Source organism: Lissotriton vulgaris, chromosome 4_1 (assembly GCF_964263255.1).
Source record: "Lissotriton vulgaris chromosome 4_1, aLisVul1.2, whole genome shotgun sequence".
Lineage (NCBI taxonomy): Eukaryota > Metazoa > Chordata > Amphibia > Caudata > Salamandridae > Lissotriton > Lissotriton vulgaris.
In genome coordinates, this window is record NC_141691.1 from 1,417,836,660 (window position 1) to 1,417,864,079 (window position 27,420).

General features: G+C 45.4%; 2 protein-coding genes across 4 annotated transcripts in view; both read right to left on the reverse strand.

The window, feature by feature from the left end:
* SS18 (SS18 subunit of BAF chromatin remodeling complex) overlaps window positions 1-27,420 on the reverse strand; it is a 359,812-nt gene that overhangs the window by 129,654 nt on the left and 202,738 nt on the right. For 2 of the 3 annotated variants that reach the window (XM_086965658.1, XM_086965657.1), the window contains exon 7: window positions 8,571-8,675. The exons of the other annotated variant lie outside the window; for it this stretch is intronic. In XM_086965658.1, coding sequence (XP_086821784.1) covers window positions 8,571-8,675 — 105 coding nt within the window. The remainder of the gene's footprint in view (window positions 1-8,570; window positions 8,676-27,420) is intronic. 3 annotated transcript variants of the gene reach the window in all.
* On the reverse strand, window positions 18,552-21,017 carry LOC147724065 (uncharacterized). Its single transcript, XM_086965660.1, has 2 exons — window positions 18,916-21,017; window positions 18,552-18,825 (listed from the first exon to the last, which is right to left on the reverse strand). Exon 1 carries the CDS (start codon window positions 20,343-20,345, stop codon window positions 19,230-19,232), a length of 1,116 nt encoding a protein of 371 aa, XP_086821786.1. The 5' UTR covers window positions 20,346-21,017; the 3' UTR covers window positions 18,552-18,825; window positions 18,916-19,229.

Genomic DNA, 27,420 nt, shown 5'->3' on the forward strand with positions numbered 1-27,420 from the left:
TTCTCTTTTTTGAAGGAAGAGGTTTATCTTCTGACTGTTCACTCTTTCTCTTCTTCGTGACCACTTTCCCAGTTTGTGGGTCAATAAACAAGATCTTTTGCTTGGGATCTGTTTGTTGCTCTTGAATCGGTACCGAGGGTCCTGGTTCCGAGAGCTGTTTTTGTTTTCGATCTTCAGATCTTTCTGTTTTCGACACCGAGTGTCTGCTCGATTCCGACTTTTTGGGTATCGAGTGTCTTTTGGGCGATACATCATATTTCTTTTTCGACATGGAATGTTTCGATACCGAGCTCTCCTTTGTATGCAGCCTCGGTGTCGAAGTCGATGACGCCCTTTTCTCGGATCCGACGTGGTGGGATTCCGAGTGTTTCGGTTTCAGTTTCGGTTTCGTTGCCGGGCCCGAAGGCGGGGCGTCGGAAACTTTTTTCAGCGATTTGACCGGGCCCGAGGGCGGGGTCGTTACCGCACGGGGTCGGTTTTTCGGTAAGGGGACGTCGTCACTCACGGTTTGTTGCTCGAAGAGTTCTTCAACCTCCGACTGGTCCCCTTCCGACCCCGACTGGTCCTCTTCTTCCTCGATTTGTTCGTCTCCGAACAGCTCCGGGATTGCCTCCGCCTGCATTCTGGAAGCCTCGTGTCTTCGAGCTCGACGATTTCTAATCGTTAGCTTGGAGGAGAATGCTGCGCAGGCTTCGCAGTCCCTGGATTCGTGTTCAGGCGATAGACAGAGGTTGCACACCTCGTGTAGGTCCTTGTGTGGGAACTTAGCACCACACGATGGACATTTTTTGAATGGAGTCCTTTCCATGGACTCCGGGCTTGACTGCGTCGAGAAAGGTCTCCTGTTCCTCGACGTAGATCCAAGTTTTTCTCTTCTATTTTGAATTTGTAACGCGTCGGAATGGAAAAGAACGCGTTCGCTAACAATACCGTCGAATTGGAAAGGGAATACGCGCCGAAAAATCACTTTCTTCTGAAGTTGATCTGGAGCGTCTCGATCTTCATCCGAACCCGATGGCGGAAAAAAACAATCTAAGGATGGAGCAGATGCCCATGCGCACTACCAACTAAGGGAGGAGTCACCAACATACAAAAGACTCTCCAAGACAAAAACAAAGTGCAATCATCCGAGCCCAACACCAGATGGCGATCTATTCATAATGAACCATCTGCAGCCCATATGCCTCGAACATATAAATACAGAAAAAGGAAAAATAGTTTTCCGTCTGTATTTATATGTAAATATCCGTTTAAACGGAAAACCGGGAGCCCTAGTTGTGAGTGCTCCAAATTAAAACGCCCCACAATGAACCAACTTTCATGTGAGACTATCGCCTCACATGAAAGTTGGTTCAATGTGGGGCGTTTTAATTTGGAGCACTCACAACCCAGAATAAAAACAGGAGTGGTCAGTGAGTTCTGCAATTTTAATGTGTGAGATGCACAGGGGTAATGGTGATTGGGTACACTCAAAACAGTGATTGCGATTCTTTATTCGATGGGGCACGGAAACAATTTTGATTTATCTGTTTAGGAGGAATAGGACGAGTACATGTGTGTCCTTTCCTTCCATGTGTCAGTCCTTTTCTTTCCACTTATACGAGAGTGAGCAACCGATGATGATAAGCGGGTACACTGGCATTTGCCAGCCAGATAAACCCATTGGTGGTTCTACCGTGAGGTGCTCACTCTCTTTCGCCATAATTTTTTTGTGTTTTGGTGATGGTATCTTGTCAATTTTTGACCTGACCTTGGTTGTACTGCATTAGAGAGTGACACTTGCGCTGGAACTAAAGAGCCTTGACTCAGAAGGGTAGGGGTAGTGATAAGGTTATAAACACACCCCTGGAGTAACTGCAGCCTAATCAATAGAAGTGTCTGGTGGGACAGGTCTTCGTTGTTCTGTAACCCCTTTTCGAACACTCGGACGGGTGGTTGACAGGGAGGGCAGATACGCACTATTAGAGGGAATCCTAGACGGGCAAGGGGTCCTCCTGGGCAGCATTTACGCCCCTAACACTGAGCAAGATAAATTCTGGGATCACCTCACGGGAGTCCTGGCCCAGTTTACTGCAATTCCATGGATCTTGGGAGGAGATTACAATTGCATGCTGGACCCCGCCCTAGAACGTTCACACCCCCCCCCCGCATGCTCCCCAACCCCCCGACAAGTGGAACTCTTTAGAGCTTGGACCACACACTGGGGGCTCACTGATGCGTGGCGGCACTTACACCCACTGGCCCGTGTTTACTCATTCCACTCGATTCCTCACAACATTCGGGTCCGTCTGGACAGGTTCTTGTGCTCTGCACCTATCCTCCCAAAGGTAACATCTTCGGACTACCTAAGTCGGATCCTCTCAGATCATGACGCCCACATTCTGCGCTTGATCTGGCGCCCCCACACCCACCAGTCCCCACTTTGCGCCTCCCAAAGGACTGCTTATCAGACCAGATCTTCAGGGACACACACAAAACCAGCATACAGGACTACTTCCTACACAATACGGACTCGGCATCATCGACGTTAGTAGAATGGGACGCATTCAAAGGGGTGGCACGGGGGAATGCATTAAACAAATTGCAGGGGCTCGCCGCATATTAGAACAGACACTCCTAACATCGGAACATCACCTAGCTACGCCCACTAAACAAACCGACGACTCAGAGGAACACGTTGCGCTCACGGCCGAGGCGAAGTCGGTGTACCAAGCTGCCTGCGCTGACCTTCGGAAATATAATTTTGGGGCCTATGCCGCCAGAGTCCACAAAGATCGGGACAAAACGGGAGCGATGCTTGCCTGGATGGCGAGGCAGGACACCGAGACCAAACCAATTACGGATATTATCAATCCGGAATGCGTACTAGTGCGATCTCAGGCTGAGATCCTCCTGGCGTTCCAACACTACTACGCAAAGGTATACGAGGCCCCAACCCGGTACACTCCATCATTCGTGGACCGCTTCTCGATCCACTGACACTGCCCACGATATCGGACGCTGACAAGCGCACGCTTGACACTAAAATAACACCCTCGGATGTCACCCAAGCACTACGTGCCCTGTCCCGGAATAAAGCCCTGGGGCTTGACGGCTTCCCACTAGAGTACTACTCGACGTTTTCTACCTTGCTGGCTCCCCGATTGGCTCGGATGTTTGCGGCAGCCCTCCATCTGGGAGTGCTTCCCTGTTCACTGCGGGAATCTGTGATTGTGACCTTCCCCAAGTCCCACAGGGACCCACTCCAACTGGGATCGTATCGTCCCATCACGCTCCTGTCGGCAGACTGTAAGGTCCTCGGGAAGATCCTGGCAGACAGGTACAGCCAGGTCATACGCCCACTGGTCCACCCTGACCAATGCAGGTTCGTGCCAGGTAGGAACACCTCACAGAACATCCGCCGCGTCTTCCATGTTCAGGATCAGGTTCGGGACAGATTCCCCCGCGCCGCTTGCCTGATTATGGATTTGGAAAAGGCGTTTGACACCCTCACCTGGCCGTACCTCTTTTCGATCCTACGTCGTCTCAACGTCGGCCCGACACTCATGGCATACACTCGCCTCCTGTACAGCGACCTAACAACGCGAGTGCGGATTGGGAAACACATCTCTGCATTTGAGGTTCGCCGAGGCACGAGACAGGGGTGCCCCCTGTCACCTCTTCTATTCGCCCTGGCCGTCGAACCGCTGGCGGTCAGACTACGCCAGGAGGGGATACATTGGGGCATCCCGCTCGCGGACGACACCCATTGCGTCTCTATGTACGCAGATGACCTCCTTATATATGTCCAGGACATCGAGGCGGATCTAACTCCCATAGGAGTGGCGCTGACTGAGTTTGCAGACGCCTCGGGACTCCAGGTAAACTGGGACAAGTACACGATCTATCCTCTCCACCCGCACTTACCTCCCCGTGACGTTGGGTTGGGAACCATAGACTCTCATGGTCCGCGGAAGCTCCCTGGTACCTCGGTGTCGACCTCTTCGACGGCAACCACCGTTAAGTGCTCGCAAACCTGCGCCCGAATGTTGCCTTCTGGAACAAGCTCCCACTGGCCCCGATAGGGAGGATAGCCCTGGCCAAAATGGTGATGCTCCCCCGACTTCTCTACCACTTCACGAACCTGCCGGTGGTTCCACCCAGATCCTTCTTCCGGGACCTCAAATCTCTCCTAGGTGCCCTTATTTGGGGAGCGAACCGACACAGAGTGGCCTTGAAAACCCTCCAACTTCCCACAACAAAAGGTGGGCTCGGAGCTCCTTCCTTCGAGTCCTACTTCCTGGCGGCACATCTTCAATGGCTATCGTATTGGACAGCGGACCGTTACACTCAGGAGACTTTCACCCCGACCGGTAGAGTCCCGATCTTGGAGCTCACCCGTCTTCTCCTCCCGGGCACCAAACCCTGACGCACATACCCCCTTCAAGTCGCTATAGCGCGTCAATGTATGATGCGGATCCACCGGATGGCCCCTGGTAGAGCCCCATACTCCCCGTTACTACCGTTGGTAGGCTGCCCAAGACGGGACTCCTATTTCTCGGCGCCAATGCTTGCTGAATGGATACATTGTGCCATCACGGAAATGGAATCGCTCTTCGAGGAAGGACAGCTGAAGCCAATCAATTGGCTGGTTGCAGAGTATGAACTTCCCCCAGGTCAATTCCTCAGACATCGACAACTACTCGAGGGATTCCGTCCCTACTATAATCTCAGGGCAGGTGAACCAGACACGCATCCAGTAATACACACTATCCTACACATGGGAGTGGGACGCCACTTGGTCACCTGGTTGTATAAATCGATCCGGGAACTCTCGCACGCCCCCCTGACGGCCCTACGGGCCACATGGGAGGAAGACATCGGTCGCGCATTACACGACTCAGAGTGGACCAAGGCGCTCGAGGCCCCGAAACGCGTCTCTAGGAATGCTCGATTCAAAAACATTCAATACTATATACTACACAGGGCATACCTCACCCCAGCGCGCCTACAACGGTTTTACCCTTCTACACAATTCCTATGCCCCAGATGTCGATCCCCCGAAGCAGATGTGTCACATGTTTTGGAGCTGCCCCGACCTCCACTCCCTATGGAAAACGGTGCACGACACACTAGCAGATCTCACAGGCCTCACATCACTAGCCTCCTGGGAATCCAGTGCACTAGGCATCTTTCATGTCCCTAAACGAGAACCGGTACACAGGCACTTTGTGTCCTTGGCGCTACTGCTGGCAAACAGATGCATAGCTATGCATTGACGATCTCCGGAAGGCCCCCCTATTGCAGCTTGGACGGGGGCGGTTTGTAAGTGGGCGGCGGCGGAGGAGGATGCCCTTAGAGAGGAGGAAGCCAGAGGTGCGCGTAAGCATCCCATCTCTATGGAATGGGCCATGCTCCTGCATAGCTTCCGGCAAACCCTGCATACAGAAGACCCACCTACGCCCCCCCCCCCTCAGCCCCCACTCGAATGTGCATGTAGTCCCTGGTCAAGGCCGCGTCCCCACACCAACCACCCCAGTACTCACAAACACGGAATGCCCCCACTCTCTGATTGCTCTACCTTAATGTGAGTGCACACTGAGGGTACCCCTTGTCTCCCGACACCCGACATCTGTTTTCCTCTACCGTGCTCTAGCCAACGCCTATATGCTCCCTCCCACAGTTATGTCCCCCCAGTTACTGGTAATACCGTTATAAGAACTGTACAGACCCCGATCCTATGCCACCAAGGCGGGAATTGACGTACCCACTAGAATTCTCCTTCCTCCCTTACGGAGCACGATTACAGGATCCCAGCCTGAAGAAATATATCTGATTGATCTGTACTGTTTAATGGAAGAAATGTCAATTTCCACAAGTTTGTATACAGAAATGTTGCGGGCACGGCTGACCTGTGGCTGAATGTTGATGCCACGCCGGCAATTGGTCTACTTTGTACCCAGGAGTTATGATGCAACAATAAAAACAAATTTAAAAAATAAAAAATTAAAAAAAATTAAAAAAATTAGTTGGAAGCTGAAGTGCCTATGAGAAGCAACAGGGATCTTTTGAGAGTGTGGCTGCATGCTTGTTTTCGATCAAATTCATCGAGTAGAATATTTTCCCTGAACTAGATGGCAAGAGGCAGAATTTCTGGCCCTTTCCCTGTGCTCTCCCTAATAGGCCCAAACACGCAGCACTTTTTACATGCTGCCCTTTCACTGGATGTCTGAGCTGAACTTGCTATGGGCTAGTACTAAACAGAAGAGTAAGTCCAAATTGTCAGGTTACTCATGTCCAATGACATTAATATAAAATAAGACGTATAATGTTTGTGTTTTATTTGGAAAGTCTGGACGTTTGCACAGCTGCTCCCTGGACATGGGACTGTGGTGCATATTGGTGAAACTGTTTTGGACATTTTTTTCCAAGACATATTAATTTCTAAAACTGGGGAGGACTGCTTTATTTAGTGCTAGAAACGAAAACACTGACGCCTTACGTAATTTGGCGTTGATTCACCAAAATGTAAGAGGCAGTGGCAGTGACATCACATGTTTTTTTTTTACCCCAATGATATCACAGGAAGCGGTGTCACATGACCTTAGAACCTTTTTTCATCTTTTTCTGTCTGTATCACATCTCTCGTACTTTTTTCACTCTCAGTGGTATTCCCCCTGTCTGGCTCTTGCTTGTTTCTGTCACCTTTCTATGTGTATCACCTACTACTCTCACAAATCTTTATTTATACATTTTTGCACTCTCTGTAACACCGGTCTATATATCTTTCACACTTGTCGCCCCTCTCTGATGTCTCTTTAATCTCTACCTCTCATTTCAATTTCACACACTCACCTCTGCCTGTCTTGGTGTGTCTCTCTCTCTAGCCATATAGTTAGGGGTACTCTCTCTCACTGTCTATGTGTGTTGTCCTCTTCCTCCTCTTCCCATCCTTACTTTCCCCTCATAGTATTTCCCCTCTACTCCCCCTTTACATCTCTCTCCCTTGTATTTCTTGCTCGCTTTATATGCTGTGGCTGCAGTTGACACACCAGGCTCTTGAATTGGGTTCCGTACAATATATAGCCGCGGGGCTAAGTAAACAAGGTGCACTACTGTCAGGTTTAACTTTTGTTTCTGACACTGCCCTTACCACCGCTGAGATCAGGGGTCGCAGGTAGGCAGCCAGGCGTCGCAGTTGCGACCTCTAGTGACCCCTAAATGACCCCCATGCTCTAGTGGCTTTTATACAGAAGCATAGCCACTGGTGTGTTTAATTTTTCAATTCCACAGACTGCTTTAAATGCAGAAAGCATCCCAATTTATTTTTTTAAATCGCGCCTGATCCCTACATCAGATTTCCATCATTTGTATGTCATTTTCATAATGAAACTAGTTTTTTTCTTCTTTAATTAAAAGGGATGGGAAGTTTAGCATGTTAATGCTTTAAATGCAATTTTGGTTTGGTGGCACCGTTCTTTTGTCACACAAAGGCCTTGCTACTTGTGCCAAGTAACCCAGACTAAGCTCAGGATTCCTTGCTGAAACCGGCTTTTATTTTCATTTTATGCGCTAGGTTGTTTTCGCAGAAGTTCAGTCACAGTTACATACAACCATTGTCTAAAAAATGTTTTACTAACATATTCACGGGCTCCCGAGCAGAGAAAGTAGAAGAGTCCAAGGAACATCACTCTCGGCTCATGAAATCGCGCACAGAGTTAAGTTTACACTAGTTTCATGCGGACAACGAACGCCTGCAACTGCATAACGTTTCCCAATCTGTACTAGGATCTTTTCTTTTACACATATCATAAATTTAAAAAAATTAAAAGCTGTGATTCTCTCCCCCAAATGTGTGTGTTCTAGGAAATGGAGCATTTATTTTACATCGGTGCATTTTTTAACAAATATTAAACGTTAATAAATTTAACAGTTAATAGAAGTACTCTGACATGGTTAACGTGCAAATAGCAAAATATTTTCTAGGGCCAGCAATGACTGATATTACAATCGCGTTGTCTGAAAAAAGCTTGCTAGCGCCGCATCTTTGTTTTGGTCTATCTTAAGAAAAAACAGGAGTTTCTGCATTTCAGAATGCTAATTGTGGCAACGAGTGTCTCTTTCGTGAAAAAAGGAACAGTGATAGATTGGGTTCTACATATCAGAGGTGCTGGAATAACGAGCAAAAGCTAAAACATCCTGAAATCGAGACGGGAGGGTTCATGTTAAAGACATATCAAGAAATAACCAACATATTGTGTGCTTTTACCTTCAGTGATTAAAAGGCACAGGAGACGATGCTGGAAATGAAATCAATATGTAACAAGAAATTCAAGAGTGGTTTTTTTTGCATAGCTCTTCATGTAATGTGTGGTGGTGTTGCACTAAATAGTATTATGGCTACAGTGAAATAACAAGACATTGCAATCAAATTAGTAAAACTTTGAAGGTTATTTACAAACTGTGCAACATCTGTTACTGAAATCACTCGTCACTTTTCTCACCCCCACGAGAAATGACAAATTAGCGATCTATATCAAAGGTTGGGAAGATATAGAACATGGGTAAGGTAGTATATTGTAAGACATTACCATCAGGGTAATACGGTTGGTTCATGCCTTCTGGAAGACCTTGCCCACCATGACTGTATTGGTCCCCATAATATTCTTCCTGGCCCGAGTACTGCTGTGGTGGGCCTGAAAAACCACAACCAGTGAAGATGTAAACATAATGTGCTCGAATACTTCGCCACTAATTCTCTTATGCCATCAAGAAAAAAATTCTCTTCAACGTCTTACATGCTTTCCTTCCACATGCTGTTGCGTTTCAGACAATTTTTGCCGGGTGGTAGTAGTATTTTATTTACATGGTAGTTCTGATCATTTAGACTCCTTAACATTCATGGAATGCACCCCAAATCCAAGCCCCGGATTCAGTACTAAAGCAAAAAAAAAAAAGCAAAAGCAGAAATATGTCCCATAACAAGCATACTGTCCATTTTATCACGTGCACCATTCTGGTAACGTTATTCTGAAAAAGGTATGCACACACTTAACATTTGGCTAGTTTCTAATCATGGCATCTGGTGAGAACCTATGAAAAATCTGAAATGGCTAGTATTTTCTGCATATATACAGTTACCTGTAAATCGTCTTCATTTTAGAATGTCTAGAGAGAAATCTTTCTGCTTTACAAGCCACAAGAATGTGCAAAGTTACATCGGTGCCCTATTGAGACCAGATGACTGAGATCAAACTTTATAGGTAATCTGGCTATTATTGTGCAGTGCATCTGAAATGATCAAATTTTTCCTCAGAATGCAGAGTGAGCGAAACAAACAAGTTACCTTCGGTAACAATATATTGGTAAGAGACATATATTAGTTATGGATTCCTCACCTTAGAATTACCCCCAGGCGTCAGACTGGATCCGGAGAATTTTTCTTCAGCAGTACCCCTGCGCGTTGGTCCACTCCCCATTAGTCGTTGACATCGTGATTGCCAGAATGATGTTGCGGCATCTACTTAGACGCCACCCCTGCGCACCGACGTCCGTTCTTTACACGACATTCCACGCCAGAAGCGCAGAGCCATGCAAGACAGTGCCCCTGACGCACAAAACTAGGGCCCTGAACGGGAGTTCCTTACCCTTGAAGTCAGTTCGCAGAACAGGGAGGATGGGTGAGGCGGTGAGGAATCCATAACTCTTACAGATATTTCGTTACCGAAGGTAAGTAACTGGTTCATCTGAAAAAGACTATTAGTTATGGATTCCTCACCTTTGAATAGATACCACAGCAATACCAACCCCGGAGGTGGGTCTGCGAACTAAGTTCACACCAGAAAGACCTGGAGAACTGAATGGCCAAAGAAGCAGTCTCTTCTTACTTGGCTGTTATATGTTATGTTATATGGATATTTATTGCGCGCACAATTACTCATGAGTATCCTGGCGCGAAGCATAACCGCAGAGAAGTCGATAGCTGAACAACAGAACAAAACAACTTTAATAGGCTATATTAAAAAGATGAGTCTTAAGGAGCTTCTTAAAGCAGCCAAGGTCTCTGGTGTCCCTGAGAGTGAATGGGAGGGAATTCCAGAGGGCAGCGGCTTTGACCGAAAAGGATTGACCGCCCAATCTGGTTCGCCGGAAGCGGGGAACTACCATCCGTTTTAGCACAAGAAACACTTACCAAACCAAGAATAGTATTTCTTTCCTGAATTTTTAGTCCAAAAACCCGATATTACTTTCACTTTTGTTCATTACAAGACCTATCAAACAAGCATTGAAAATGAAATAGGTCTCGCCTTTGATTAAGTTAAAGCCATTTGCTTTGCTAATGGTATTGTATAGCTAAGCAAATGGCTTTAACTTAATAAAAGGCAAGACCTATTGCATTTTCAATGCTTGTTTTCCTTGTTAGTACAGTGGTGGATAGTGATTTTTGTATTATGGTGCTATGAGGTACCAGCATGCGACTGAAAGCACCGTAAAAATGCATTTTGTTTTTAAATTGTAATATGCACAGTATAATAGAAGCTGCACCAAAATGTGAAATGAATTAGTGTGTATTGTAAAGCAAGGGTTAACCTTCCATTTCAGGGTTTTTCCCAGCAATTTCAAGATTTTTTTTTAGCTTCTCATAGTTCGAAAATGTGTCATTTCTAGACACAACACATTGGAGGGCACTGCCCCTTACTCTCTTGGGACGCACGTCTCTATTCAAAATGCTCGCCCTGCCACAATTTCTCTAGGCCGTACAAAATGCTCCCAATCCAATTCCTACTTCTTATTTCCTTCAGATTGAAGCCGCAGTGCGGGAATTGCTGTGGGAGAATAAACTGCCCCATATAGCCATAACTAAGCTCACTATAAGAAGGTACGACTGGGGTATAGGGTTGCCGGATATGTGTCTTTACTACCAGGCTTCGCAATTGACAGCCTTTAACGGATGGGTGTTTGGACCACACGACGACCCCAGCTTTCGCACCGACCATTGGCTAATGGTTAAGGGGGGATACAATAGGGCATTTATACCAACTATCGGAAGCTAAGTTTGACTGGCCCAACGGCGCGTACGGTGGAAGTGTGGCATGGAGTCCAGCGAAGGCTGGGTTGGCAGGGATGCCTCACGAAGGCTACCCCCCGTGAGAACCAGATATTTTAGGCCGCCTCAGTACCTGTGCGGGGTTTGATAAATGGGACATGATTCTCTACGGTGGGGGACATGTGGGTGAAACGGAAGAAAGCCACGTTTGCAGACCTTCAAATTAAGTACCAATTAGCACCGCCAGAGGCTTTTCGATATCTCCAGATCAGTCATGCCATTGATTCGGCCCTCCCGAAGGACACCTCCCCTTTCAGGATTTCTCCCTGCTAGAGGACAGGCTGTTATTGGGTGCAATGGACCGCAAGGCTATTTCCCTCATGTATAAGAAATTGGTCAACAACCAAACCGACCCAATGCTGAAACTACGGTTGAGCTGGGAAGCTGTCTTGGGGGGGTTGGCCGCTGAGAATTGCAGAGAGGCACTAGCCTCTCCCCCGGGAGGTGGCTATACAGAGGAGACTACGGCTGGTCCAGCTCAAGATTCTCCACAGGGTGTATTTTGACGCTGCACTGTTATTCAGGCTGGGTCGGAGGCCCGATCCACTCAGCCTACAACACTGTAATCAGACTGGCACATTCCTACATATCCTTTGGGACTGCCCACGCATACAACAATACTGGATTGACGTCACCCGTCAACTGGTCAGGACTTGCGACAAACCTATACGACCATCCCCCACACTATATCTCCTTAACATCTGGTAAGCAACTGACCTCTCACAAGCAGAGTAGTCATGGGCCACATGGGCTGGAGCATTGCAAAACTAAATATCACCCAGAAATGGGGGTTGGACACGACACTGCACTTACGGGACTGGGCAAAAGACATGGACTATGCTATGATTGTGGAAAAAGCAGTGCATAAAGGGAGAGGGTGTCCACGAAATGGGATCATAAGTGGGGATGCTGGAACAAATACAGAGGTGAGATCTGCATATCTTCTACAGTAGAAATGAGGAGAAAGAGAGAATCATTGTTGGGGGGAGAGGATGGGACATTGATGGCCCCAGCCCGGGACGGACGATGATAGTGTGTACCTACAAATGAACCTGTAGCGTGGTTCCCTACTATCTGACCCGAGCACATAACTGTAACCATCATAATAAGTGTGATGCCTGCCAAAGATTGTAATCACTGGTGCTCCTGGTGGTCCGAAGGTTGCGATACAAAGCTGAAACCTTGTGTAACTCTGCCAAAGATGTATGTACAGTGTCTTTCACTTCATTGCTTTGATCTACTTGTGAGAAACTGTCACTTTTAAGTGTCACAGATTTGGCCGTTGAACGTCATTTACAACTGGATTGAAAACATAGAAATGTCACGCAGAAGCAATTTGAAACCTGGGCAGCTAATAGGCACTGTGTTGTGAACTGTACACCTGTGTCCGCTCTCGGACACCGTATTTATGCTTGCCCTGTCACCAGCTGTCAGTCAGCCTTGGAATGTTGACAGTTGACAGCTGGTGACTCACAGAGCAGTTCGGTCTTTTAAGCTGTGCACTCCGCGAAGCTCTTGTGCATACTTAATAAAGTAGATCTTCGTATCTACCTTGGTTCCGGCTTTTATTGGCCACACACTGACTTGTCTAGCAGATAACTTTACATTCAGGAAGGCGAAGGAACACTCAGCACCACCTACGCTCGGGCATGGACACATTTAAAAGTGATCTTCGGCAAGGAAGGGTAGTCTGAGGAAAGTGTGCAGGCTATGCTGCGAGTGTGATGCTGTGAGTGTGACGACACAGGCTAAGGGGAATTTAAAAAAAGATGAACATTTTTGTTAAGAGACAGCGTGCCAGGGAAAGATGTCTACGCACACCGCAACACAGTGTGACAGAGCAAGGCGCCTACACACCCTAATCCTTTAATGAGAAACCCCTTTGCTGATTTTTTCAATTTCTGAGATAACACTTTCCACGAGACTCACATAGGGCGTGGTACTCAGCAGCGTCTGTAAGGAATATGAGGCGCGCTTTTCTACTTCCTGCCTGAACTTAAAATGGCGATGGCGTTAGAAGTGGCAGCACGCATGAGTCGAACACGATCTCGAGACAGTAGCACCTGTGTTTTCCTGCCTAAATAGAGGCCTCTGAGGCGGAGCGCGCGCAGCCGCCGACGGCACGAAAACTGATGTCTTTAGTCAAAGCAGAGCTGCTGCCGCTCACCGTTTGTCCGCCACCACTGTAGGTAGGGTGTTGAGGCCTGGACGCCAGTGAGGGGGTCCCAAAGACAGTTTGTGTGAGAGTCATAACTGGGCATTTAAAAAAGTGGTCAGAGGGCGCGAAGAGCAGAAAGGCAGGAAGCTTTGAGGAGACGAGACATAACAAGAAAGAATAAAACGGTTTGTGTGAGAGTCATGACGAGCGGGGATTACATCTTCCTAGAAGGTTCGGGAGTCTCCACATTCTGTGCCAGGACCAGCACTCCCTCGGCCCCTAAGAGAAACAGCGCTAGTTGCACAAGTCATTAGGAGAAACATGCTGTGAGAGACAGTTTCAAAAGCAGAAAGAGTTAGTTCAAAACATGAACTACAGAGGACCCCTAGAGCCGAGACCTAATAACCGTGAGGCCATCAACAGAAAAGAATCAGAGGGAACAAGAATACGCACCAAGTTCCACGCCGTACAGGAAAAAGCGTTTCTGTTGCTAGGACACCAAATTGCAAAATGGCGTTGGGCTGTCCAGTCACTACGGACTACGGACACGCACATGCTGTCTGCTATGGACAAATGGCAAGAGCAGACATGCATGCGAGCCCGCAGCAGAATCGATTCCAAAAGGTACTCGCAATAGTGCGAGCAGCGCATGTGCTGCTTTCACTAGACGAGACCTAAAAAGGTATCGGAACTGAGTCCATAATGAATCCAGAAGGACAAGGGAGCAAGTGGGTCAGTCCTACTTGGGGTTTGCTTTGTCTGCAGGATCTTGCATTTAAAGGACTGGATTGCAGAGTCAATGTTTTTAATTAAAATGCAGCCCTGTCTGCAATCTCAAGGGAACAGATTAAGGTCATTCACTGCCAAAATATTAATGAGGCAATGGAGTCCTGAGATCGAGGATGAAAAAGCACCCCACTCTAATGAAGAATTTCTGTCTAGTGACATTTGGCTTGTTCAAGAAGCTCCCCAGTCTGGTCGCCTAAAGAGATGCACTTTATGACTGTCTTTTACAGATGTAACCCACACACACCCCCACCTCCCGTAAAGGGCTCGGATCCCCTCACAGGTCTTGTTTGCGCTATATAAAACTTTATAAATGAAGCTGGAGGTCTAGCCAGAAACATTTCCGGGCAAAAGCCAGATGGTGGTTTAGACAATAAACATATATCAAATAGAGATAAAGTAAAGTCTAGGTGGCTGCACTCCAATTTCTATTGTTAGTCAAGGGCCACTAAAACCTACCCGTGACTGCATGTGTATGAATGCATCACAGAAGGATGAAACAGTGTACTAAGTGCAATTTTTGAGAAACTGAGCTATCTGTAGTATGATGGCTATTCCACCACCACATGGAACTTTTTGGTTGAGACAGAAAATTGAGTAATTAGGGGGATAAAGTTAAACATGATAATATTGCAACGATTCACCGAACCAGGTCTTCGATTAAAAAATGCTGAGACAGTTAGGAGTGTGATATCTCTATTTGATGAGCCACAGCAGATCTGCAGTTGTGATGGAAGGAAGGATAAGGTAGGTATTATCAATTTAGTTGTAGTAGTGGGTAAAGGCAATGTGTTTACATAAATGAGCTTTTCACAGATAACGTCCCTCTTGGGAAGGTAGGGCTGGTGGCATATGGGAACTGAGACAGTTGGTATAGGGAAGCAACCGAGATCCTTGCGGGGTCTGACATGCCTCAGTAAAGGTTGAAAGGATCTTGGTGGAGAGCAGCATGTGAGTGAGATGGATATGAATTGTATTCAGTCAGTAAGAACCTACTTTTGTCAATTATGTGAATAACATGCCCAGCAAGAGAATTCAGAAACATTTTAACAAATATTGGGTTTAGACTATTTTGGTTTGATGTGATGTTTCTGATCATGACAGAGAGCAACAATCTATCAGTTGTTTAAAACCTGAGCTGTAATCAAGCGTGCTTCCACTTAAGACGTTACTAAATGGTTGAAGATATTCAACTGATTCAGCCTCATCAAAGTCCTGCCCACTCCAGTGGAAGTCTAGAGCATGGAGCATAAGAGTCCTCCCCCCTGCGCCCCCCCCCCCGCCCCCACTGCGCAAAATGCAGCTCTTGTTCAGTCCCTTTCCAGTTTTTTCCAGTTCAACCCTACTATACAGGCTAACTTATTTCTTCCTGTTCACAAAGGGTTTATCATCATTTTTTTACGTGCACAATAGCCAGGGACACAAATGTGTAGCTTACCAGTGACCCAGCTTCCTATGAGCACATTTATTTAGTAAATATTTCTGCCTATCTGAATGTTTGGGGCTGCTTCCCTCCCGGTCTGGAGGGGACATGGTTCGACTGATTGTGCTGGACTGGTCCTATTGAAGCAAGAACCAACATGATTTGCATAGGTAGGGTCTCTCTCTAGAATGGAATAACAGTCTAAAGAAATGATGGGACTTTGATGTGGCCATTACTGTCTGCTGAGATAATTCAATCAATGCGCCTAGAACTGTTTTGTCTTTCCTTTCTGAATGTTTTACAAACCAATCTCTGCTGTTTTAATAAATTCATGATTCAATGCATTACACTATTCGCCTAAATATCTAAAATATTTTTTCCAATTGTTTCACAGTTTGTATTTCTCAGGTTTACGTTTTCCTTCTTTCAAACCTCTTTCCAGACTTGACTTCCATACATGCCTTACTAAACCTGGATATCGGCCTCGAGTTAGAAAACTTCTTAGAAAACATATTCCTTTCACTGGGTAAGGGAGATTTGAACAATAAGAATATCATCTCAGAATACCAAATTGGCTCTCCATCACCAAAAGAATGGTAGTAGGGTACTATACTAGCAAAGGCCTTTTATGTACTAATTAGAAACCCAGTGTTAAACAGATCATACAGTACCAACTGTGTCTAGCAAGTAATCTTTAGGGGAGGAAGAAGGATGAGGGCCTACTTCGCACTAAGAATTTTTATATTCATTTTACTGTATTTAATAAGCTAGAACAAGAATTATCACTACAACCAAAAGGTAATTTTAATTCAAACCCTGGTCTTCTGGAATCAATCATCCAGCCTGTAGCGGGGATACCTACCTGCAGTGAATTATTGGTTAATAAGGGAGCCAATTCTACACTATAACATCAAATACTGTTTCCAGGAACAACTGGTCTGACTATCACAACTTTAGCATGAGGCAAAGGAATGCCATGTAATGCTGGGGATATATGTTCACTTGAATGAAAAGTGTCTGCCTACATGCCGTGCAGCTGCCATTAAAATACACCAGTCGCAAGGTCAATCTGTATTATGAGAAACTAAGGAAGAGGCTTTTGCTTTGAGAAAATAAAAATTAATAATAGAGTTCTAAATTAATAAGACTAACTTCAAATAACTGCCCACATACCCACGGTTGCCACCAATAGAATAATTCTACTACCCTGCATTTAACACGATCAAAATGTTACTAACCAAATACAGGGATCAAGAATAACTTTGGTATTTAAGAAAGCCATGAGATTATACTGGTTTTCTATACACAAACTGATTTGATTCCTCCGATTGTTTAGCTAAAATTGTGAAGAATGATATTAGCATTTGGTAAAGTTCTTAAAATGTTTTCACTTGAGTAGAGCTTGAAGTAATGAAAATCACTACTGCTCTTTAACTATTTTATGCTACTCAAGGTGAGCAAACGGTAAACACCCAAAAATATTTCATAAATAAAAACATACAGCTCCAAAAGTTCAACTTCAAACGAACCCTGAATCCGGGGTGGGAGGTGGAATGGAGTCAACAGAAATGCACAACAGCGATGGAAGTTTAATAATAGTCTAATCAACTTGATGGCATAAAATAAACAACTAAAACATTTTTTAAAGTGTTCATCACATTTTAAAATTGAATTTGCATTATGTTAATTATACAAAGTCAGGGACAACGAAAAGGCATTACAATAAATTTTTGAAATTTCACAATATTTAGAGATTGTCTTTATTTGATTATTAACATTGAATCGTGTCCAATGATTGGCACCTCTTTAGATAGTTTATAACATTTACATTATCAACTCTACATAGGAATCAAAGTCTCTAGCACTTGCCAACACCCACAAAGCACATCACTACATGCAAATGAAATAGATGTCAAACACTTGTCCCGGAGCTGCTGATGGATTACAAGTGGATCTTGGTAATCAAAAAGAGATTAGCGTGGAAGTATATCCATGTTATTAGTATGGTAAAGAGTTACATGGGTACATCAAAACACTTTCCTATTTCTCTAGCAGTCCAGAAATGGGAACGGTCTACTCCAAAGAACAAAATAACGTTTCACACAAAGAGGCCAATTGCACTGTTCAACCAACATGGGTATTTACCTTGAAACTCACACTTGAAGTATTCAGAAAATAACAAATGACATCCAAATTCCTGTTGGTCAACTTTCTCTTGAAAGTTTATATTTGGTTTAAAAATCTGTTTACAGGATGCAGATACAAGAATTTAAAAAAATCCAAGTATTTTCAGCCTAAAAAGATTAACTTTACTTCCTACGGACATTGCCTGGATTGCTGCATCTTTTTCTGAATAGGATATGCTGATGATAACAGGCTATTAGTCCATATTTCAACTTGTTTTCATTGGGAGTGAAACCTTTATTTGGTAGTTAATAAAGCCCATACCCGAATTAGAGGAATTGAAAAAATGGCGCCTTCATAGATATTAAATAAAATTCCTATCTATGCAGTAAAAGTGAATATAAAACATAGATCTAAACTGTGCAATTGTAATGTATCAGGGGATAAGGTCTCTATACGCCTCTGCCATCGGAAGACAGGCCAGAACTTTCGATCATAACATAAACCACCCCATAACACTAAAAATCCCCCTTACTTCTCTTTACCTCTACCTGCACCTAAACTGCTTTTGCTTTAAGTAACATAAAAAGTGTTATTTAAATACTTTTACCTGTATGGTAAAGGTACAAATTCTTACCTGTGTGGTGAAGACTACATGCTATAGACAGCATGGTTAGTGGGCGTTTCCCGCAAGAGACATGAGGTGAACAGTTCGAGATTGGTAGCCTGCCCTGAAAGACTGTTCTTTCTTTCACACAGGACTATATTTCTTCTCTGTATTACAAGCAGGGACCCCCAAATAAGGACTTAGTAAAATCTCTCATTCCATAAGATAGACTGTCAAGGAGAACTAATAGTTTCTTACCTGTTGGTGTAGTTTTACAGCTTGAAGATCTTTCTGGATTCACTATGCTGTGCATATTCCGCAATCTTGTGGTTGGGTCCGGAATCGTAGGCTTTTTTCTTTTTTTTTTGTAGCCCAGGTGGGCGTCGACGTCCCACCTTCTGGTGTACCTTCGGTGACGTTGGCATGCTTCCGGCGGAAGCTACCACCCTTGGGCGCCATCTTCGGATTCTTTTTTTTTTTTCTTTTTTGCTTGTAGTGAATCCATTGCTATGTATGTTAATCCTCTTTTTTTTTTTTACGTAATTCTTTCCACGTATCTTGAAAGCTTCAGCTTTTTCCTTTTCTATGCATTTCCACCTTCTTTTCCAGCCTCATCTTTCTGGCGGAGGCGGGTGGGTTCGCTAGTGAATCCAGAAAGATCTTCAAGCTGCAAAATTACACTGACAGGTAAGAAACTATTCGTTTTGCAGCGTGAATCTTTCTGGATTCACTATGTTGTGCATAGACTTTGTAGCAGTTTTTGTTACTTTTGTGGCAGTTGGGTGGAAGATGAGAGTTGGTTGTTGAAAATATGTTGAAGCACCTTTTGTCCTACTTGTGCTTCCTTGTTCATTTGAACACCCACGCAATAGTGCTTAGTGAACTTGTGCACTGAAGCCCATGTTGCCGCCAGGCATATGTCCTGAATTGGTGTGTTGGCCAGAAAGGCAATTGTTGCTCCTTTCTTCCTGGTTGAGTGGGCCTGTGCCCCTCCTGTTAGCTCCTGCCCCGCTTGCTTGTGGCAGAATTGTATCGTTTGTGCGATCTATAGAGCTATGGTGTTCTTAGTCACTGGTCTACCCAGGTAACTGTTTGCGAAGGATACGAAGAACTGTTTTGTCTTCCTGTGTTCCTTCGTCCTTTCAATGTAGTGCATCACTGCCCTTCTTGTGTCTAGAGTGTGGAGCGTCCTCTCAGCGCTTGTCGTGGGGTTCTGGAAGAAGCTAGGAATTTGAATACTCTGATTCATGTGGAACCTTGACACCAGCTTCGGCATGAAGTGCAGGTCTGTTCTCATCACGACCCTGTCTCTGTGTATCTGGATGTAGGGTTCCTGCAGTGTTAGAGCCTGCAGTTCGCTCACCCTCCGTAGCGAGGTGATTGCTACCAGAAAGGCCGCTTTCATTGTCAGCATTTGCAGTGATGCCTTGTGGGTGGGTTCGAAAGGTGCTTTCATGAGCTCTGTCAGTACCACATTCAGGTTCCAAGCCGGCGGCGGCATCCTTTTTGGTGGCGCTATTCTCTTAGCCCCCTCCAGGAATCTTTTTACTACTTGAGATGTAAAGAAGCTTCTTCCAGTTTCTCCTCTTGCGTATGCCACAATCGCTGCCAGGCGTACACTCAGCGAGGATGAGCTTAGCTTAGCTTTTATTAGGTGCGTGAGGTATCTTAGCACCGTTGATTCCCTGGTCAGCTTTCTATGGAGTTTTTTCTTGCAGCACCATTGAGTGAATCTTTTCCATTTTTCCCCATAGCACTTGTGTGTGCTGGGCCTTCTGGCCTCCCGCAGCACCCGCAGGGTGCTCTCTGGTAGTTTTAGATGTGCGAACTCTAAGTCCTCAGGAGCCACGCTGAGAGGCTGAGGCTCTCCGGCTCTGGGTGTAGAACTTCTCCATTTTCCATGGAGAGTAGGTCTCTTCTTTTTGAGAACTTGTGGGGTGGACCCTGCTCCATCACCATTATCTGTGAGTACCAGGTCTGCCTGGCCCATTGTGGTGCCTCCAGGATGAGCGTCATGTTGCTCGTCATGCATTTGTTGAGAACCCTGGGGATCAGTGGTATCTGGGGGGGAAAAGCGTAGGCAAATGTTTTTGACCAGCTTATCCATGGGGCATTCCCCTGGGATAGTGCCTCTGGTTGTCTGGATGCAAAGTACTGGCATTTTGCATTCTGGCGTGTTGCAAACAGGTCTATTGTCGGGGTGCCCCACCTCCTGAATAGTCTTTCTGTTTCCTGTATTTTGAGTTCCCACTCATGGGATGCTGAAGTCTGCCTGCTGAGCCAATCCGCTTCTACATTGTCCTTCCCTGGCAGGTGTATGGCTAGCAGGTCTATTTTGAGTGGTATTGCCCATCTCCAGATTTCCTGTGCCAAGCTTGACAGAGCGAATGATGGAGTTCCCCCCTGCTTGTTGATGTAAAACATAGTTGTGGTGTTGTCTGTTTGTATCAGCACCTTTTGGTTGTACAGTTTCTTCTGAAAGGCCTTGAGGGCAAACAAAACTGTTTTCAGCTCCAGATAATTGATGTGTCTGACTGCATCCGCTGGGCTCCACAGACCTCTCACTCTGAGCCTGTTCATGTGTGCACCCCATCCCTTCTGGGATGCGTCTGTGGTGATGGTCACTGTTGGGTCCGGTGGCGTTAGAGGCTTCCCTATTGTTATCCTCTCTTTGGTCCACCACTTCATTTCTTCCTGCACCTTGTGCGTTACAACCACTAGATCCTCCCAAATTCCTGTAGCTTGTGACCATTGCTTTTGCAGCCACTCTAGGAGTGGTCACATTTGTAGGCGTACATCGGGGACCAGGTGTATTCATGACGCCATCATTCCCAAAATTTTGCTCACTGTCAGAGCTCGCCCCTTCTGGTAGTGACGTTTCTCCCTCAGTAGGCTGAGTGTCCTCTTTTCGCTGGGTAACACCCTGCATTGGACGGTGTTGATTTGAGCTCCCAGGAAGATCTTCACTTGCTCTGGTTCCATTGAGCATTTTCCCCAGTGTATGGAGAATCCCAGGCTTGTTAGCGTTCTTGTGACCTGCTCTGCATGAACCTTGCATGTCCTGTAAGAGCTTGCCTTTATGAGCCAGTTTGTTGAGGTAGGGGTACAAGTGTATCCCCTCTCTTCGCAGATGTGCGGCCACTGCTGCGAGGCATTTGGTGAATACCCTTGGTGCAGACTTTAGACAGAATGCCAGGGTTGTGAATTGGTAGTGATCCTTGTTTACTGTGAATCTTAGCATGTGCTTGTGCTGCCTGTTCATGGGGATGTGCAGGTACGCATCTTTGAGGTCTACGGTGGACAAGAAGTCCCCGGTTTTTATCCGTGGGATGACCTCTTGTAGGGACATCATCTTGATTTTTTTAGTCTTTACATACTTGTTTAGGAACCGTGGATCCAGGATGGGTCTTAGGCTTTCGTCCACTTTTGGCACCAGGAAGTAGTTTGAGTACACTCCCCTGTTCCGTTCTTTGAATGGGACCGGTTCGATGGCCGCTTTGAGGAGGATTTCTTGAGCTTCCTCTTGGAGCAATTGTATCTCTCTTCCCCTGTGCCTTGAGGGGTATATGTCATCCTGAGGGACATTTGGGACATCTGGGGTGTTATAATCATCCCACGGGTTAGGTGATCCTGTAGGAGTAGCTGGATCAGGTATGTTACCCTCCATATCGTCAGAGCTATCATCCCTGTTGTCATCGTCTAGTATGATAGAGGATGCTGGGGAATGTTGTGGTATGGCAGGATGTGGTGATGGTACAGGTGAAAGAGAAGGGGAAGGCAGTCTTAAGGGAGAGGTAGCCATGTCCTTTTTCTTTGAATGCAGAGCTGGTGTGTCCAGTGGTCGCTTTTTTGAAGCCAAAATTAGCTGTCCAGTAATTGGATCTTTAGCTAGAGTCTTCTGAGCAGGGACTGGATAAAGTAAGTCCTCTGCAGGAGGCCTTTTTTTTGTGCGGAGGAAGGTTTCGGCACCGAAGCGGTTTGTTTTGGTTTTTTGGCAATGTCTTTAACTGGAGAAGGAGTCTTTTTCGGCTCCGAAGCTTTTTTCGGTTCAGTTATATTTTTTGGATCCAATGGTTTTTTCGGTTCTGGTGGTTTTTTCGAATCCAAAGCGGGTTTGCTTGGTTCAGACCAGGGTTTCTGTGCCGAAAGAGTAGTGGTATGTTTCGGCGCCGATGGTTTGGATATCGGCGTATCCAGTGAAGTTGTCTTTTTCGGTGCCGGTAAATGTGCGCCGGCACCGTGCGAAGGCCGACTCGAGCCCCAGTCGCCAGAAGGCTTAATTAGCTTCTTAGCCAGGCCCGAAGGTGGGGCAGTAAAAGCAGTGTGTCGTGTGCACCCGAGCCCGAGGATGTGACCGGGGCCTTCTTTGGGTGTGTCGAGGAAGGCTCGGGGTCGACGGTCTTACTTAAGACCCGCTATGCAGGAGTGATGTCCTCGACTTCGGAGTCGTCTGCCTCGGAATTGCTGTTGACGTTGTGTTGTTCTGGAACGTTGATGCCTTCTTCAAAGATGTCGTCCGGAATCGAAGCTGAAGATCGAGCCATTGTTCTCCTCGCTCTTCGGTCCCGGATAGTCTTTTTGGAGCTGAAAGAGGTACAAGCGGAACGGTCTTTGGCCTCGTGCTCCGGGGAGAGGCAAAGGTTACACACTTCATGAAGGTCGGTGTGGGGAAACTTCGACCCACATTGAGGACACTTTTTAAATGGAGTCCTTTCCATGAGCTGGAGTCGAGGCCTAGTTAGGCCCGAAGGCCGTCGACGACGACCGGAATCGAGTCTTCGGTGTTGAAGAGTAGCGTCGACTGGAAAAGTGGTCGAAACTTAATTTCTGTAAATTGGTGAGGATTGTGCGCCGAAGATAATCGGTTCCAACCCGGAGCACTGGAAACACATCCGAGCCCAGTGGCGGAAAAAACTATCTGGGGATGGAGCCGATGCCCATGCTCAGTATCTTCCAAAGGAGGAGTCACCTATCCCGTGACTTCCAAAGACTTTTCTACAACAAAACAAACTGCAAACATCCGGGCCAACACTAGGTGGCCATCTATGCATAGTGTGTAATCTGCAGCTCATATGCCTCGAACACATTTTAATCCGATCCCTCATATCTACAATCTTCTGAAGACTAGGAAATGCCTTCATGCAGGTCGTGCCAAACACCACACCTCTGAAGGCCATCTTGTGTGTGTTGGCGAGATGAAACTTATAGGACTTTTTTCTAAATGCTACGTTTTTTGTCATGGTGCACTGAGGATGTTCAGTGAACATTTCAGAAGACTCTCCTTTCACCATCCAGTTATTCAAGTATTGAAATACACTTAACCGCCGGAGTTAACGTGCCACAGCAACTAGCACCTTGGTGAAAATGTCATTCATGCTCATCGGATCAAATGGTAGAAACATGAACTGACCATGCTGAGAACCCTCAGTAAACATTAGATAACATTTGTGAAAATGGAAAATTAGTAGACTAATGCAAGTTTCCTGCAGGCTCAGGGACACCAATCAATTTCCCACACTGGGGGCCAGAAGAAAGCCGCTCAGAGACACCATTTACAACTTGTCCAGCCAAATGAATAGGTTCAAGAGGAAGAGAACTGGAATGGGCCTCAATTCGCAATCCTTCTTAGGGACAAAGAAGTAAAGTGAGTAAAAGTCTGGGTCATTTTCCCCAAGGGTACCACTTACATGGCGCCTTTGCTTAGCAGGATAATGGATTCCACCTCCAAGATTGAAGCATGTGACAGAAAACATGTCTCTGCAGTAGAAGGGCAGTATGAAAGGAAGGGCGCATAACATGACTGTTTTCAAAGCACTCACAGGTGGAGTCATCCTTCTCCTTTAAGAGATGATTGTGATCTAAGGAGGTGTCTGCTGGAGTTGCTTGGACATCCAATAAGAAGCAAGTGGATTACATCCAACCACGAGAGCAAGGCAACTGTTGTGGCCAAGGATTGAGCCACTGTGTTTACAGATTCCTAGCCACACTTTGATCTGTTTAGAAACTTCTAGCCATTACTGACCAGTGCTGAGAACATGTGACCAACTAGGCTGACTATCATCATTTTCACCAGCTTCCACAAAGTGTGGACGAAACCCAAACTGCGGAAGCTGACAAAGGCATGTGGTACTGGACTTGCACAAGGGCAGGCAGACTAATGCAAAGGCTTGTCTGACCATTGAGTCAAGCTTTTTATGAACCATTGTCTGAGGAGCCATCGAAAAGCGTTAGGGTTCTGTCCGGCTGATGAGGATTGAATCACCAAACTTTTCAGTGAAGGATGTGATGAATAAATCACCCTTTTAAATGGTTGCAAAGTTTCTGACACTTCAGATGATTGCTGTTGCATTTCAATACACACATTTCAGTTTGTTTCAGTCATGGAGGAAGGCAATTAAAGTGCTTCCGCTGCTTTTTGTACCACTGAAGTGAATAAACAAACTTCTATCATGGGAAGGCATAAAAGGTAAAAGCATTGGAGTCATCCTCCTCCTTCTAGTCTTCGCATAGATAAAGCATGGGAATCCGATTCAAAGAGTTCCTGCATCCAGTCAAATCTTTGAGCCCCAAGGCGGTGCTTTGCCAAAAGGACCACCATTAAAACAGACAGAGCAGTAGAGCAGAGGCGGGAACCTTACTAGGCATGGGAGTTCTCAACAGCGGCACCCAGGTCGAGGTTCATAGAGGCTCACAGTCCGGCGGCTCCAGAGCTACCTTTCTCACTAAACCTGCAGGCATAGACTACCCCTTGGACAGCAGCTCACAGGGTGGCAGGGCTGTCCTGAAAATATGCAGCATGGCCTGTCAAAAGGCTTTGACGTGAGAAGAATGGGCAAATGGAGTAAGGAACTCTGGATTCATTTTTTCCCAGCATTAGAATTGTATCAGGTAATGTGTTTCTAAATATTTTAGCCAATGTCACTGTAATACTTTCCCTGTTTGTGTTCAGGGGAGTCGGCGTAACATTTGAGGTTTCAAAGCCTTCCACCTATACAAGAGTAGAAAAGTAAGCACAGGCCTACTCTGGAGCACCACTGAAGCTTTTTTGAAAATGTTTTGGCACAAGGCATGATGAGCTGCAAAGGCATATGAAAATCTCTGCTGCGTCCTCAAAAATGAAATTGTAAATAAAAAAATCACATTAGAAGAGCATTGTGCAGCTGAGTGAGAAATATAGCATTCTCTCCAGTAGGATTTGTGTCCAAAACAGAGTTGAACTGGGACCTGAGTGGAAAGTTTGACTCACATGTTTAACTCGCTGACGTTGCCTTGGAAAGGTGCAAAGAACGAGTTAGACAAGCCCTAGGTATAGGTAGATTTTTCAATTGAGAGATATTACTTATTCTTGATACTCCCTTCAAATAAAAACCGGATTAGCTCTGGAATGTCCCTAAAATGTGCACTCAGGAATGTTTAACAACGCATTTAATTTCACAGAAGCAGGGATGGGATTAATGAAGAAAATACAGTATCAACAGACAATTAAGGTAACTATCTGCGAAACAATCAATTGGTTGCATAAGTAAGGGAGAGAAGGAGCTCTGAAAACATCTCTCAAGATAGGTCACAGTTGTAGGTTTTTTCAGACTAGCTAGAAAAAGAAATTGAAGTACTGGAGCTGCCAATCAGTTGAAACTGGTTTGAAGCACAGAATACTCATAACTGGTATTTACAAAATGGAGTTCAAGATAAACTGATAGCTGGTGGTGCACCTGCTAATTTGCTTCGATCCACACAGAGTGTACCAGGCTTCTTTTAAAAACTCAATGGGCTTCAAGTGAGTTAAGCGTATCATACATTTTAATATACAGTTTATTACAGATCTTGTCAATGAGGCAACAGACCATCTACATTGAATCTAGGAATGGCAAACTTTTTAAGTACTTACACTAAATAAAGATGGGCCGAGTTCTTGGCTTGCATGCACAAAATTCACACCAAATAACGTTCAGTTCAGTAAATCTTTATTTCGATGATAAAAACCATCATAAAAATACAGGTTATAAAAATTCATTACATTACAATACTGAACTATATGTGAGTTTGGAAAAAAAATAGAAACCGATGCATAGCTAAAAAAATTCATACACAGAATACACATTTTATGTACATCATAGCTTAATCCCGTGTGTTCCTTAGCCTAACAGCAATTTTTAGAAAACTTATCACAGAACATAAAGTGAGAGTATCACTTGCTCTTTGTAAAAAGAGTAATGCAGCTTTAGCATGACGCAATTTTTTCTCTCTTAAAATATCAACTAGGAAACTGCGCCTAGGGGACTGATAAAATGGACAAAAAAGTACAAAATGAAGGGTGTCCTGCGGAGACCTATTGTCGCAGCAGCAGGCACCCTTCTGCTCAATAGTTATGGTAAAACCAGAGGGATAAGATAATATATTATGTAACAGATTGAGCCTAAAACGGCACATTAAAAACCTGTCCTGCTGATTGTGAATCAGCCATAAATAGGGTTCCATACCCACCCCGTTGTCAATTAAGGAATGGGACACTACTGAACGCTTTGATGACTCAGTACCTGCTCTACTCATGTTATAATTTTCCATCAGCAGTTTCCGGACTAGCGGTTTACAATTGGAGGTTATCATGGAGGGATTACTAAAAAGAGTATGCTGGCCAATGGACTCTAATGTACTTTTCACAAAATTTAGCCATGGAATATGCAGGCCCTTATCCCTTTGCAGACAATATGAAACAATTTCTCTGCTCAGCCTGGATCTGGATTAGTCCAGATTCTGAACCATGCCATAATTGGCCTCATTTTTATCAAATCTGTGATGTATGGGGTACCAAGTTCCCTAAGGGCAATCTCAGGAGGAGTATCCTGAGAGGTCTTTAGGATTCTCCGGAGAAATTTATCTTCCTCCAGCTGTAATTTTTTAGAGTCCCTAAAGCCCCAAACCTCGGTACCCTATATAGCTTTTGCCGTGCTTATCGAGCCATATAAGCACATCACTTGTTTGGGAGACCAGCGGCCCAACCTACGTGCAAAATTTGAAATGGCGCCATTTGCAGAAACCAACTTCATACAACGTTCCTCAATTAGGGAGCTAAACTGAATCTCACCATCGAACAAAAGACCCAGGTAGGGAAAAGTGCTTACAGAGTCCAATCTGTGATTCCCTATTTTAAACAAAAATTTCTTAGAGGGCTTTTTACCTGCCACCATGACGAAGGATTTGCTTAGGTTCACCGATAGGTCTAGATTTTCCATGAA